This window comes from Ursus maritimus, unplaced genomic scaffold, assembly GCF_017311325.1.
Source record: "Ursus maritimus isolate PB19 unplaced genomic scaffold, ASM1731132v1 scaffold_30, whole genome shotgun sequence".
NCBI lineage: Eukaryota > Metazoa > Chordata > Mammalia > Carnivora > Ursidae > Ursus > Ursus maritimus.
This window is the reverse complement of record NW_024425564.1, coordinates 14,654,102-14,667,774: the sequence shown is the minus strand read 5'-3', so window position 1 is coordinate 14,667,774 and position 13,673 is coordinate 14,654,102. Positions and strand designations below refer to the sequence as shown.

The following is a 13,673-nucleotide window of genomic DNA, read 5'->3' as shown; positions in this document are numbered from 1 at the left end:
ATAATTCTATAACTGTGCCTTGAATTATTTCAAATTTGACTTCTTAAATTCATTTATCCATTTCTACTTAGTCTTGGCTTAGTACTTACCTATTTATAAACTCTGTCATTTTGGTACCTAGTAGACTAAGATATAACCACTTTTAAGAGATGTATACTCATTTTAAGAAAATGTATATAATATTCTGATCTTTTGGAAACTACACTTGATCAAGGAATATAGCCATATTGAACCCCTTTCTCTCCAAAGACCTTCAAGGAATCCTGCGCTCGGTTCTATCACGCTGACCTGGAGCCGCTTCCCTTCGCCAGTGCCGCAGAGCAGTCCAGGAATCACATCAACGCTTGGGTCTCAGAAAAGACTGAAGGTCAGAATTACATGTCCTTACCTCCTTCTTTTTCCTTCTCCCCCTGCCTTCCCTTCTTTCTCCTGGTTCTCCTCCCCTCCCTCTTCCTCCCCTTGCTTTCCCTGCTGCTCTGATGTCACTTGTGGTTCAGATGGTCAGAGTCCTGCTGACGGGCTGGGCCTCTTGGCATATTTGAACCTTAATGGACTCACGAGGTTCCAATCAGATGCTCAGATTTTCAACCACAGAGACTTAATTTTGTCCATTCTCCTGGGACCAAAAAGATTGATACAAATGTCCAAAGAAACTCATAGTCCGGATTTCCGGTGTAATGACTTATACTGAAACATGCTTTCACTTGACCTGTCACGTTCACGTGTTGGGTGAATTCCTCACCTCCGTAGGAAGGAGGCTATCTGTCCAGTCTTCTGCGAGACATACAGTTGGGCTTTGAAATTCTCTGTGGACCTCCCTCACCACCACCTTTACCCTACACATTAAGCTTACTTATTCTATTACTTCTTTCCTGTCTTCCACGTACACTCTCTGAATTAGATTTTTTTTTAAAGATTTTATTTTTATTATTTATTTGACAGAGAGACAGCCAGCGAGAGAGAGAACACAAATAGGGGGAGTGGGAGAGGAAGAAGCAGGCTCCTAGCAGAAGAGCCTGATGTGGGGCTCGATCCCATAACGCCGGGATCACGCCCTGAGCCGAAGGCAGACGCTTAACCGCTGTGCCACCCAGGCGCCCCTGAATTAGATTTGATAAGCCTAGATTTGGTAGGCCAACGGCAGATGCTGTCTCAGGGCTGATCAGTTCTACAGACTGAAATCATCCTTTGTCTGGCGTTGCACCTTACTCACTTCTGTTTTACAGACTGGTATGTTCTGATCTTGGCCCGCATGATCAATGATGTTTGGATCATTCAGGACTCTCTGCACCCACTCTGCTTGTTACCACTAGGAACACTCCTATTTCTTTTTTTTTTTTTTTTAAAGATTTTATTTATTTGTTTGACAGAGATAGAGACAGCCAGCGAGAGAGGGAACACAAGCAGGGGGAGTGGGAGAGGAAGAAGCAGGCTCCCAGTGGAGGAGCCTGACGTGGGGCTCGATCCCACAACGCCGGGATCACGCCCTGAGCCGAAGGCAGACGCTCAACTGCTGTGCCAGCCAGGCGCCCGGGACACTCCTATTTCTATCAATAAATCGGACAGCAGAGAACAAGAGGTTGTCTTTCCTTAAAGAGTTAGCAGTTATTGCTACCATTTCTTCTTGGAATATTTGCCACTTATGCCATCTGGAGGCAGCAAATTAGCAGGGATGCTCCTAGTTCATTGGAAAGGTACAACTTGATATCTAGGGAAGAAGGGACTATCTTTCACTTGCCCACCTTACCTTTTCCAGGAGTGTCTGGTGTTTTGTTTAGAGGATCAAATAGTGAAATCTCTTCCAGATGCCTCCAGAAGCTCCTCAATGTACCCATGCTGCCCATTGTCAACTATTTCCCCTTGGAGCCATTCATTCTGGCCGCCTCTGACATGTGGACGCAGTTGTGGAATGTTGGCACCCGTTGTACCTTTGGTGCATTAAACCAAACACTCCATTTTAGCACTTGAGATAACCTAAGTCCCTCCCAGCCCGTCTCTCGTTTCCTGCTTGCCTTGCTGTCCGACCTAGTGTAGTAGTTTCCTTTGAGTAATTTAGAAACCTTTCACTGTCATCGACTTTGTGGGTATTCCCACAACCCTGGTGACCTGACCATGAAAACTACTTGTATGTGTTGGGTTTTTTTTTTAATTTCTGCACCTAGCAATCCAAAATCAGCAAAGTTGGAAAGGAAAAGAATGGTTCTTGATTAATAACCAAGGATTTGCCAATAAGCCTTATCACGATGTATTATTCATCACACTTCTGTGAAAACCAACTGAATATATTCTCTGCTTTTCCCGGAAGGTAAAATTCGAGACTTATTGCCAAGTAGCTCAGTCAGTGCAGACACCAGGCTGATTCTGGTCAATGCCATCTACTTCAGAGGAAGGTGGGATGAACAGTTCAACAAGGTGTACACAAGGGAAATGCCTTTTAAAATAAACCAGGTGAGAGAAGCTTTCGAATATCCTGCTAGTTTCACGAAGAAATTGAGTGGAAAAGGTTAACTTTGTAAAAGCATAAATAATTGGTTAGACATAATTTTGAGAACACCTTTCTGAATGAAATTTTAAACTCAGGAGAAAAGGACTGAGAAATAAAAATTATTTGCTGCCTCTGATTTTTTGCATTTTATTACTGCTCCTACTGCCTCTGATCATGTCTCCTATAGCCATTGCTGTCACCTGGTTCAGGAAACTTAAGTCTTTCCTCTAAGCCCAAGTTGCTTAACAGATAGCAAAAAACACGTGTTAAGCAAGTGTGATACGTGTGTATGTTGGGGGGGTGGATAGAAGGAGTGAATATTTCTTTAGTCAGATATTTGAAAAATTAAAATAAGCATAGACTTGCATTATTATTAATTAATCATTAGTAATCTAGATTTATAAGTTTCTAATATTAAAACTAACAGACAAAGATGTTAGTGTTGATATGGAGGTATAACTTCGGTTCAGGCAGGCATTAAAGTAGCTTGCCAAATCGCCCAGCCCCTAAAAAAAAAAAAACATTTTAATGCAATTAGGAAACTTGTACAGGTAAAACCTTTTTTGGGGGTGCATAAGATATACTTTATATAATCAGCTCTCTGGTTACAAAGGTGGGAGGGGGAGAACTTTTCTAGCATTGATTTTAGAAACTATTCTAATTTTTGTAATAGCTGATCCTTATCAACTTTTAAAACGTTAAAGAGTATATACTCCAGTTAACTCCGTCTGTATTTTTAAAAAATTATTTCCTTGGATTAGAGTATCAGAACTGGAACAACTGGATTTATTTTATTTTTTTTTAAGATTTTATTTATTTATTTGACAGAGAGAGACAGCCAGCGAGAGAGGGAACACAGGCAGGGGGAGTGGGAGAGGAAGAAGCAGGCTCCTAGCGGAGAAGCCTGATGTGGGGCTCGATCCCACAACACTGGGATCACGCCCTGAGCCGAAGGCAGATGCTTAATGACTGAGCCACCCAGGTGCCCCTGGAACAACTGGATTTAAATACAGGAGGAGATACGTCATTCTTTCTACTTGCTGGCAGACTGCCTCCTGAGGGGCTGTCCCCATCCACCACGGGTCACACTGCTGTGAAACTCTTCAGTTTCTTTTTCGTTGTCATAAAAACTTGTCCAGTTAAACAGAAATAATTTTCTATTTCATGGTATTTGATTATATTGTTTCCTTAGATATGTTTGCCGGGCATATTTTACACGAGGCAAATGCAGAATGTCACATTTATTTTGCTGAATGACACATCTCCTTTCCTAGGCTGGCGCCGAATCTGCTGAACATAGATGCCTCGTAACGATGATAGGAAAGAGTCGGACCAGCACACGAATATCATTTCCATCGCGGGTGCTGAACCCACTCCTGGGGTCCATTATAGCTTTTCGGGAAATGTGTGTTGCCTCTTTCAATAATCTGTTTTAATTCCGTGCTCATCTGTGTCTTCCCGTCAGAAGGAGCAAAGGCCAGTGCAGATGATGTTTCAAGAAGCTACGTTTAAGCTTGCCTACATCAAAGAGGTGCAGACCCAGGTCCTGGAGCTGCCCTACGCGGGGGAGGAGCTGAGCATGGTCATCCTGCTCCCGGACGGCCACGTGGATCTAAGCTTGGTGAGAATCCAGGGATGCCCATTGTGTCCTTCCTGCCGGGACTCCAGCACCGCGTTCAAGGTTTATGTGACCTTTGAAGTCCGTGGTGTGGGCCCCCACGCAGCAGAACACCGTGATCAGGCCCTCGGGCTGGGGACCCAAACTGTCACTCAGGACCGACTGCTCCCATTATTATCTGTGATCTCGCCGAATTCCTTAGCTCTGTGTCCCCACCTCCAAAACGGGGATGGTGATAACATGTGCCTGAGAGTTATTAGGGGGATGAAACGGCGGTGGTTCGAGTAACGAGCTTAGCACATTGTCTGGTACATAATAAGCCCTGAATAAGTGTGATCCTTTATTATTATCATAATCGTTGTTAGCATTATATTTTATTTATTTATTTTTTAAAGATTTTATTTATTTGAGAGAGAGCGAGAGAGAGAGCGAGCGTGCATGAGCAGTGGGGTGGGGAAGGGCAGAGGGAGAGGGAGAAGCAGACTCCCCGCTGAGCAGGGAGCCCAGTCGGGGCTCATGACCAGAGCTGAAGGCAGCCGCTTAACCCACTGAGCCACCCAGGCGCCCCTGCATTATTTTAAATCCCAAGAACCTGAAGCTCAGGAGAGCAGAGCCAGAGACACCCCAAACGGCACTCCCAACTCCCTTTGCTTCCTTTCGGCATGGATCCCTGGTGTGAGAGTCAACCGTGGCCCGGGAGCTGCTTGCCCTGGCACTGAGGGACACACAGCGCTCCCATTGTCCCGAGGGGCCTGTGTGAGCAGAGCTGCAGCCGTGGGCTCTCTGTCCTTCCCGCGTGATGTCTCTTCTTCAGAACACACACAGCATTGCGTCTCTAGCAAATTGCTCTGGCAAGAGCCCTTTCTTTTCCAGTTGTTTTTCTTACCGACAATGCCTCATCTTCAAAAAATAAGCACAGTTAAAAGAAAAAAAGAAAGAAAATCACAGTCCGCTGGGCATTGAGCGTTGTCAGGATGAAAGATGTCTCATAGCTGCTGTTGGGTAAGAAGAGGCACCGCGCTGCTTCTGTGCCTCTGGGCTGCCTTGAGCCCTGTCCGCTGGGCAATAGCACAGGTCCCAGGTCTCACACATTTCCTGGCGGAGAGGGGCCCCTGGTCCTGTGTGACAATCACCACCCATCTCCGAGAGGAGGACGGGTACGTGGGTGTGCATGTACATACGTACAGAAGTATGAATTTTAAAATCTAATTCTGGTCTTTCAGGTGGAAAAAAATCTCACTTTGGAGAAATTCAGAGCCTGGACCGGGCCAGACTGTCTGCGGAGCGTGGAAGCGGAAGTGTTCCTTCCGAGATTTCAGCTGGAAGGGGATTATGACATGGGATCTGTGCTCCAGGGTTTGGGAATGGTGGATGCCTTTCAGGAGGACAAGGCTGACCTTTCGGCACTGTCAGGCGAGAGAGGTCTGTGTCTGTCCAAGTTCGTGCACAAGAGTTTCGTGGAGGTGAACGAGGAAGGCACGGAAGCTGCGGCCGCGTCAGGCGTCGTGGTTTTGGAATGTTGCTCGGCGCCCGGCCCCACGTTCTGCGCCGACCACCCCTTCCTTTTCTTTATTAGGCACAACGCAGCCAACACTATTCTGTTCTGTGGCAGGTTTTCCTCTCCGTAAGGGTGAGCATTTCCCTCTTTCTGGTCCTGTCCCTCTCCATAGCCCCGGGAAGATGGGCCTTTGAAGCCCCGCGCAAAGGTGAGGGCAGATTCCCCCTGCGTCTCAATCCCATGCTTGTCCACACCCAGCTCTCCCCATCCTGAGCACCCATTTGCCCTACTTCTTCAAGATCACGGGACAACAGGCCTTAATGATTCCCTGTAGTATTTCAAGTGCAGTCCGAATCCCATAGGATGGAATGCAGAGTTTCCCTAGATGGCCCCAGACTTGTTCCCTCCTCATTCCACTTGTAATTCATTCTAGTGACACTTGTGTTCTGCCTTGTATCTCAAATCCGGTTGCATACCTGCCTTAGCCAGCTCAGTAGTAATAAATGCTGCTAGCTAAGGCTACTGTTTTATAGTCTGCCCAGTGCATGGACTTTTTAGAAAGCTTCTTTAATGCACATTTTTATTTTATCTTTGTTTGACATTCATGCTTCACTAAGTAGGTGGCAAACAGGGCGTCAGGCATCGGAGACATAGGGGCGGAGTCATGGTCTTTTGACACCTGGTCTTTAAAACTCATGCCAGAGTGGCTTTTATGACAGCTAGGCTGGACAAGTAATGTCCCTAAACTTATCATGTGGTCCCCTTGTAGGGATCCCCATTTCCTGTTGCTCTTGGATTTTCTCCACCTCCAACTCTAACAAAAATTCCATTCAACTCTTAAATTTCCCATGTCGTCTTCTCCAGGAAAATCTTCCTCTTCTGCATAAGCAGATGTGTATCTTTTGAACTCTTATTGCTTACTGAGGGAGGGCATTTCTCTTATGGCAGTTGCTTTATTTATGAATCATCTGTGTTCTCCAACTGGACCCATTCCTCAGGGGTTGGGGCTACACTTTACATGTCTAGGTGCTGTGTACAATGCAGCGATAGTAATTGGATCACATGTGAGCTCAGTAACTTTTTAAAAAGTGATTAGATATCGGTGACATTATTGGGGCCTTCTTAAAGAATTTGTTATTGAGGTGAAATTCACATAGTGTAAAATTATTCTAAAGCGAACAACGCAGTGACCTTTAGTACATTAAAAATGTTGTGCAACCACTGCCTTTATCTAGTTCCAAAAAATGTTCATCACCCTAAAGGAAAACCCTGTGCAGTGCCTCCCCCTTCTCTCCCCGTCCAACTCCTGGCAACTGCCAGTCTGCTTTCTACCTCTATGGATTTACCTACTCTGGATATTTCATATAAATGAATTATATAATATATGACCTTTGGTTTTCGGCTTTTACTCAGCATGACACGTTCAAGGCTCATTCATGTTCTAGCATGTACTTCATCTCTTTTCATGACTGAATAATATTCCACTGTATGGCTGTAGCATAAGATTTGTTTATCCAGTCGTTCGTTGATGGACATTTGATTTGTTTCTATCTTTTGTCTATTTATGAGTAATCCTTCTGCAAACATGCAAGTACATGTATTTGTTTGGATATCTGTTGTATAAGGGTTCCAATTTCTTCATATCCTTACCAACACTTGTTATTTCCCACCCCTCTTTTTAAAAAAGGGATGGTGTCTCTAGTGGGTGGGAAGTGAAATCCCATTGTGAGTTTAATTGCATTTTCCTAATGACTAATAGTGTTGAACATTTTTTCATGTGTTTACTGGCCCTTTGAATATCTTCTTTGGAGATAAGTCTCTTCAAGTCCTTTGTCCATTTTTTCATTGGGTTGTCTTTTTGTTGTCAAGTTGTAAGAGTTCTTTATATATACTGGATAAGAGACCCTTATCAGATATATGGTTTGCAAATATTCTCTCCCATTGTGTAGCTTATATTTTCCCTTTCTTGATAGTGCCCTTTGATCCACAAAGGTTTTTAATTTCAGTGATGTCCAGTTTATCTATTTTTTTCTTTTATCACTCATACTTATGGTATCATATGTAAGAATCCTTTGCCCAATCCAAAGTCAGGAAAATTTACAACTGTTTTTTCCTAAGACTTTTATGATCTTAGCTCTTATATTTCGAATATTGATCCATTTTGATGTATACGGATGTGAGGTAGGGGTCCAACTTAATTTTTTTGCGTATGGGATATCAGTTGTCTCAGCACCTATAACTACTTTTGAATTGAAAAAAGATGTCTCTAATAGATAAGAAAGATAATATCGAAACGAGTGATAAGGTGAAAAATTATACAATAGGCATATGTGTATCAAATCTATTCCATGAAGGACACCATAACCAGACTGAAAGAAAATATTATAAAAAATCAGTAAGGAATTAACACTAGGGTATACAAAGAACTCCTGCAAATCAAAGAAAGTAAGACAATAACTGATCAGAAAAGTACAAATAAAATACCATGAGATACTGCTTTACATCCATCAGATTGGCGTCAGAAAGTTGAATACTGTGCAGTGTCAGCCAGGAAGAGGGGAAATTTGGGAGCCCTTGTGGGAACAAGAACCAATATGGCCAAGATAGGAAGCAGTCTGGCAGTGAACTCAATTGGTGTCTGCTCTGGGCTCCAGCAGGCTCATTTCTGGGTGTGTGACCCACTGATGTCATTGCACGAGTCCACAGAGGCACAGGCAAGAGGATGTTCACTGCAATTTCATTTATGTTGGCAATGAGTTGGAAGCTACTTAAGTGTCCATCTCAGTGGGAATAGATAATGAAGATATGGGCATACTTTGTTATACTATGTAGGAGTTAGAAACTAAAGTACAAAGTGGGTGTACATTCAGTCTCATGGATAGATGATGTTAAGTAAAAAAAAATATATATATATATATGTATATATATATATGTTAACAACTTAAAAGTTTTACCTATGTAAACATCTCTGCAGTATATATTATACAAGGATACCCACCTTTTGTATTTCTTTTATTGGTGACAAACTTTTCATAAATTTTGTTACAATGTTTTGTTAAAAGAATGGTTTTTTCCTCCCTATAATCAAATCTAGGTTTTTCCTCAGTGATTTTACATTGCTTTCAATTCTTAGAGCATTTTCCCATTGAAGCCAGTTCGTCACCTATATTTTCTTCTAAATTATTATGTTTTTAATTTGAATTTGTTTTTTTGTTGTTGACATTCAGAAGAAAACATAATTTTATTTATTGACAAATAGCCAATTTCTCAACATCATTTGTAAATAATTAGTTTTTCCCCAGTGTTCACGGTGATTTTCTCATCTTCATTCTTCAAGCTGAATGTCAGAATAATTTTGCAGTACTCAAAATAATGCTTTTAACTTTGGTATTGTTTTGGAGAGATTAATGTGACATTAAACATAAAAATTTGGGGATAAATTAATCTATTTACAGTATTTAGTCTTGTTCGGAAAAATGTGAGGAGTCTCCATTTATTCAAATCCTTTTTTAGCTCTGTCTCGCTCTCTCTAGAGAGCGAGAGAGAGACATAGTTTTGTTTTTCTTGTTCTAGTAATTTCTAAATTTTATGATCATTATAGTAATTGTAAGTGAGAGCAGTTTTCCCTCCTCTGGTTATGGGTGGCATATAAACAAACAATTGACGTTTAATACGTACTAAAGAGAAACACCGTTTCTGCTTCCTGCTACGAAATACTTCTGACACCAGTGGGTGTGGGTTTTTCCACCTCTAGCAGGTCTTCACTTCTCAGGGACACTGACTGGGTGCCTTAGGATTTAACCGTTTCAATTTATTTTTTCTGCAATAGGAGAAGAATTTAATTCATTTATATTGTGCAATACTCTGCAGAACATTTTTTTAAATTGTGAAAGGTCTATATGCCGTTCCTGAAAAAGATCATCAGAACAAATTCAGTGAAGAATACAGCTTGCAGTGCAACGTGATAGCGTGATGCAGGCATTTATGTGAACAGACCATGTACGTGTGCACGTGAATTCATGTATGTGTCTCCGGAAAAAGGTTTAAAGGGCTAAGCCTTCGCCGCTAACAGAGGTTATCTCTGGGAAAGGTTTGGAGGGGGGATGAGAGAAAATTTCCAGTTTTCACTCTTGTTTCCATATTATTTAACGTTTCAACTAGGAAAATCGAATCCTGTGATCTGCACATAATTCGGAGGAAGAACTCTAGGATATAACCACACGTGTAATTCTGAGTAACACAGTATTGAAATGGAAATAAAATTTACATGAACAGCTTTGAACTATTTTATTCTTGGCTTTTAGAAGAATTTTTAATAAGAATGTCAGTCTCACATGTTTGTTCCTCTTTACATGAGTAAGGTTCATTTCTATCTTTTTAAAAAATTATTTTCCAAAACTTGATTTCCTGTCCTGTGAACCGACTTCATATACTTTTTTTTTTTTTAAAGATTTTTATTTATTTATTCGACAGAGATAGAGACAGCCAGCGAGAGAGGGAACACAAGCAGGGGGAGTGGGAGAGGAAGAAGCAGGCTCATAGCGGAAGAGCCTGATATGAGGCTCGATCCCATAACGCCGGGATCACGCCCTGAGCTGAAGGCAGACGCTTAACCGCTGTGCCACCCAGGCGCCCCCGACTTCATATACTTTGCCCATAACACTCCCTAGGGCTGTGTGGCTGAGGACGGGCTTCGGTAGTTTCACACCACTTTTAAGATAAAGATTAAACTGTAAGGAACTTGGTAGTGTTCCCTCCAAAGGTACATGTCAACTCCCACACCACCCCAACCAGAATGTGATTATGTTGAGACAGAGCCTTTAAGGAAGTAATTAAACTTAAATGCGGTCAGAAGGGTGAGATCCTAATCTGACATGAAAGGTGTCCTTACAAAAAGAAGACGAGGGACGCCTGGGTGGCTCAGTCAGTTCAGCGTCTGCCTTTGGCTCAGGTCATGATCCCGGGGTCCTGGGATCGAGTCCTACATCCAGCTCATTGCTCAGCGGGGAGCCTGCTTCTCCCTCTGCCTGCTGTTCCCCCTGCTTGCGCTCTCTCTCTGACAAATAAAATCTTAAAAAAAAAAATTAAAAAGAAGAAGAGATACAAGGGCAAACAAGCACAGAGAAAAGGCCACGTGAGAAGGCGGCCATCCTCAAGCCAAGGAGAGAGGCCTGGGGGAAACCAGCCCTCCTGACATCTTCATCTCTGCTTTCCAACCTCCAGAACTGTGAGAAAGAAATGTCTGTTGTGTAAGCCGCCCAGTCTGCCCTATTTTATTAGGGCACTCAGAGTGGGCTAATACAAGACACTTCCTAATTTAACCCACTCTCCTGTCCATCTTTGCCTTTCTCCAAGGACAATCCTCAACTCTAGCCTGACTCAACTCTTTATAGCTTCCTGATGATTCCATGCTTTGTCTTTCCTCTGGGGCTTCACACTTTCCACATTCTACCTTGAAACCCTTCCTCCCCACCTTTCCCCCTCCATTCGCCTCCCACAGCCCCAAAGTCCCCATCAGCCGCTGACACTCACTAATCCTTGTGGGTGAAATACTCCACCTGTGTGTTTAATTCTTTGAAGCAGAAGCATTTGGTACACTGAATGTAAATGAATTATTCACCCACCTGCATGAGATTGTAAACCCCTGGAGGGCAGGAGTTTTCCCACAGTTGTACCCCAGACTCAGCACCCAGCACCAGCTACACAATCTATGAAGCTGAGTGCAAATGAAAATGAGGTCCCTGGTTTGAATTTCAGGACACGACAACCGAGCATCAGATCAGGTACAGGGCCTTGGCGAGTGTGGGGTCTTTTGCAAATCCACAGGTCCCATGCTGCTGAAGCCCGTGTCACCTGGGCAACACCAATCACACAAGGCCAGGACAGACTGGGCTTTGTGAGATTCCAGAGAGCGTTTCAACTTTGTAATCCTTGGCTGTCAAGGGAAACAGAAACACAATTTTTTCTGAATGATCTTCTAACAGGATATGACAATGGGAATCTTTTAGTTTTGCCTGAAACACAAAGATGATGTATGTTCAAGGCTAAAACAAACACCAACAGGGCTGAGGTCATTAACTAGCCCGGCAAGGGAACAATCAGAAATTCCAGGAATAGTTTGCCAAGGGGAAAAAGTCAAGGATGCTTGAAAGGCTGAAAAGAGGGAGCTCTTGGAACCCAGCACTCTGGCCAGGACAGAAGGAGCCCTTGTGTTTTACAAGCTCATTGGTCAGCAGTGTCTTCAGTCCGGTCTACAGACCTGGTGTCTGAGGGTCAGTTAAGGCTTCACGGTCCCTTATCAGCCTCACTGGCCAGGGCACTGTGAGGAGCTGTGGTGAATGACGAGGTGGTCGGGCAAGCAGCAGGGAGGGGAAGTTTCCTTCTCGGGGACTGTGCCACTGACATCTCTCCCCCCAGGAAAGCACGTAGATCTCTAGACCTCTCCCAGGTAAGAGGGATTAGAGAGAACCACTTCCCCCACCCCTGTGCACGGGAAGCAGCGGAAGACAGACAGAGTCTGTTGAGTGAGTTTGGCTCATGCAGAGGCGGGGGGGGGGGTGCAGGGGGGGGAGAGACAGAGATGGACAGAGATAGAGACTCAGTAAGTGAGCTTGATTCACGTCCCTTGGGTATGCCGGACATTGGGATATTGCCCAGGAGAACCGTGCAGGGAGTGCAAATATCGATCTCAACAAACCAAAATGGGCCAAACTAAAGTTGCCTGGCCTCTCTGGGCCCAGCTCCTGGCCCGTAAAATGAGAGAGCAGCTTGATTGTGATGCGACCGTGGGTGAGGTTCACAGAGCTGGGTCACACAACAGGGAAGGTCAAGAGCACTTGGCGATATTGCCGAGCTGCTAAAAGGACCTGGTGACTGTAGAGACCAACAGCCTTTCTTCTTTGTTCTCTGGGGTTTGGGCTGCTTCTCTGACTTCTCAGGAGCTAAGGTTGTTTGTACAATGTGGGCAGGAGGAGGGAACTTTCCAGTCCCAGACCATGATGCTAATCCCAAAGTGGGAAGGCTGAGTCCTAATACTTCCCTCCACTACCTGCTGTGTGAGCCAGGCCCTAACCTTCCAGGGCTACAAAATAAGGAAGTCCATTTGGACAAGACTTCCAGCTCCAGCGCTCTCCAAGCCTACGTTTCTGCATCTCTTCGCAACAACCAGGCAAAGACGGCATCAGCACAGCCTAAGCCGCCAAGGAGAGGGACTGTGGACTCCACTGAAAAACTAGGAGGTAGAGAAAAGGAGATCTGGTAATCCCTTCGTCTTCTTGGGGAAGGAGGAATTGGCACTTGTTAAATCCTGCTGGATGCCAGAACGTGCTGGGCACTGCGCATGCCTTACCTCACTTAGTCCGCACAGCAACCTGGGAAGGTAAATACTGATGAGAAAACTGAGGTTCAGAGAGGGTCAGCCCCTTATTCACTTGGGTACTGCAAGGCTGGCAAGGGGAATGAAGCCAGGGCTCGCAGACTGCAAGTCAGAAGGGAGCGTGGGAGAGCGTGTGTGGACCGCACGCGCCCCGACTACAGGACGCACGGGCTCCCTGCTCACCAGCCTGGCCCGGATGCCCTCCCGGCGGCCTAGCTTTTCGCAGTGGAAACGTTGCCTTGCCAGTGTTTTGTCCTTGTTTTCTTTAAACATTAAGGAGGGTCTATTGCCGGAAGTTTCAGGCAAAGCAGGGGGGAAGGCGAGGGTAGCCAGGCTCCAAAACTCGATCTCTCCAAGGAAGGATGGCTTCTGGATGCCCCAGACCCTGCGCCACCACCCTGGGAGCCCCAGCCTGGGTGGACAGGATGAAGCGGGATTCGGTGTAGGAAATGCCTGGAGTGAAGCCAAGTTGGTCCAGACCTCGGGGTGGGGGAGAAAGGAGAGCAGCTCTGGGGTGTGGACCAGGTATCAGGGTATCCAGCGAAGCCCCGAAGCCCCGGCCCTGCCCCCCCACCCCCAGCTCCGTCCCTCCGGGTCTGAGGGGCCCTGCCCCGCCCTCCAGTCCCGGGCCTCTCCTCTCCCCACTCCTCCCTCCCCTACTCCCTCCCCTTTTCCTCCCCTCCTTCCCCCACTCCTC

The 13,673-nt window shown here is 44.9% G+C and overlaps 1 protein-coding gene across 7 annotated transcripts in view; it reads left to right on the top strand.

Moving 5' to 3' along the window:
* SERPINB9 (serpin family B member 9) overlaps positions 1 to 6,986 on the top strand; it is a 46,679-nt gene extending 39,693 nt beyond the window's left edge. For all 7 annotated transcript variants that reach the window (XM_008692869.2, XM_040644996.1, XM_040644990.1 and 4 more), the window contains 4 exons: positions 250 to 367; positions 2,306 to 2,448; positions 3,951 to 4,106; positions 5,327 to 6,986. In XM_008692869.2, coding sequence (XP_008691091.1) covers positions 250 to 367; positions 2,306 to 2,448; positions 3,951 to 4,106; positions 5,327 to 5,731 — 822 coding nt within the window. In that variant the 3' untranslated portion in view covers positions 5,732 to 6,986. The remainder of the gene's footprint in view (positions 1 to 249; positions 368 to 2,305; positions 2,449 to 3,950; positions 4,107 to 5,326) is intronic.
* Positions 6,987 to 13,673: the final 6,687 nt, after the last annotated feature.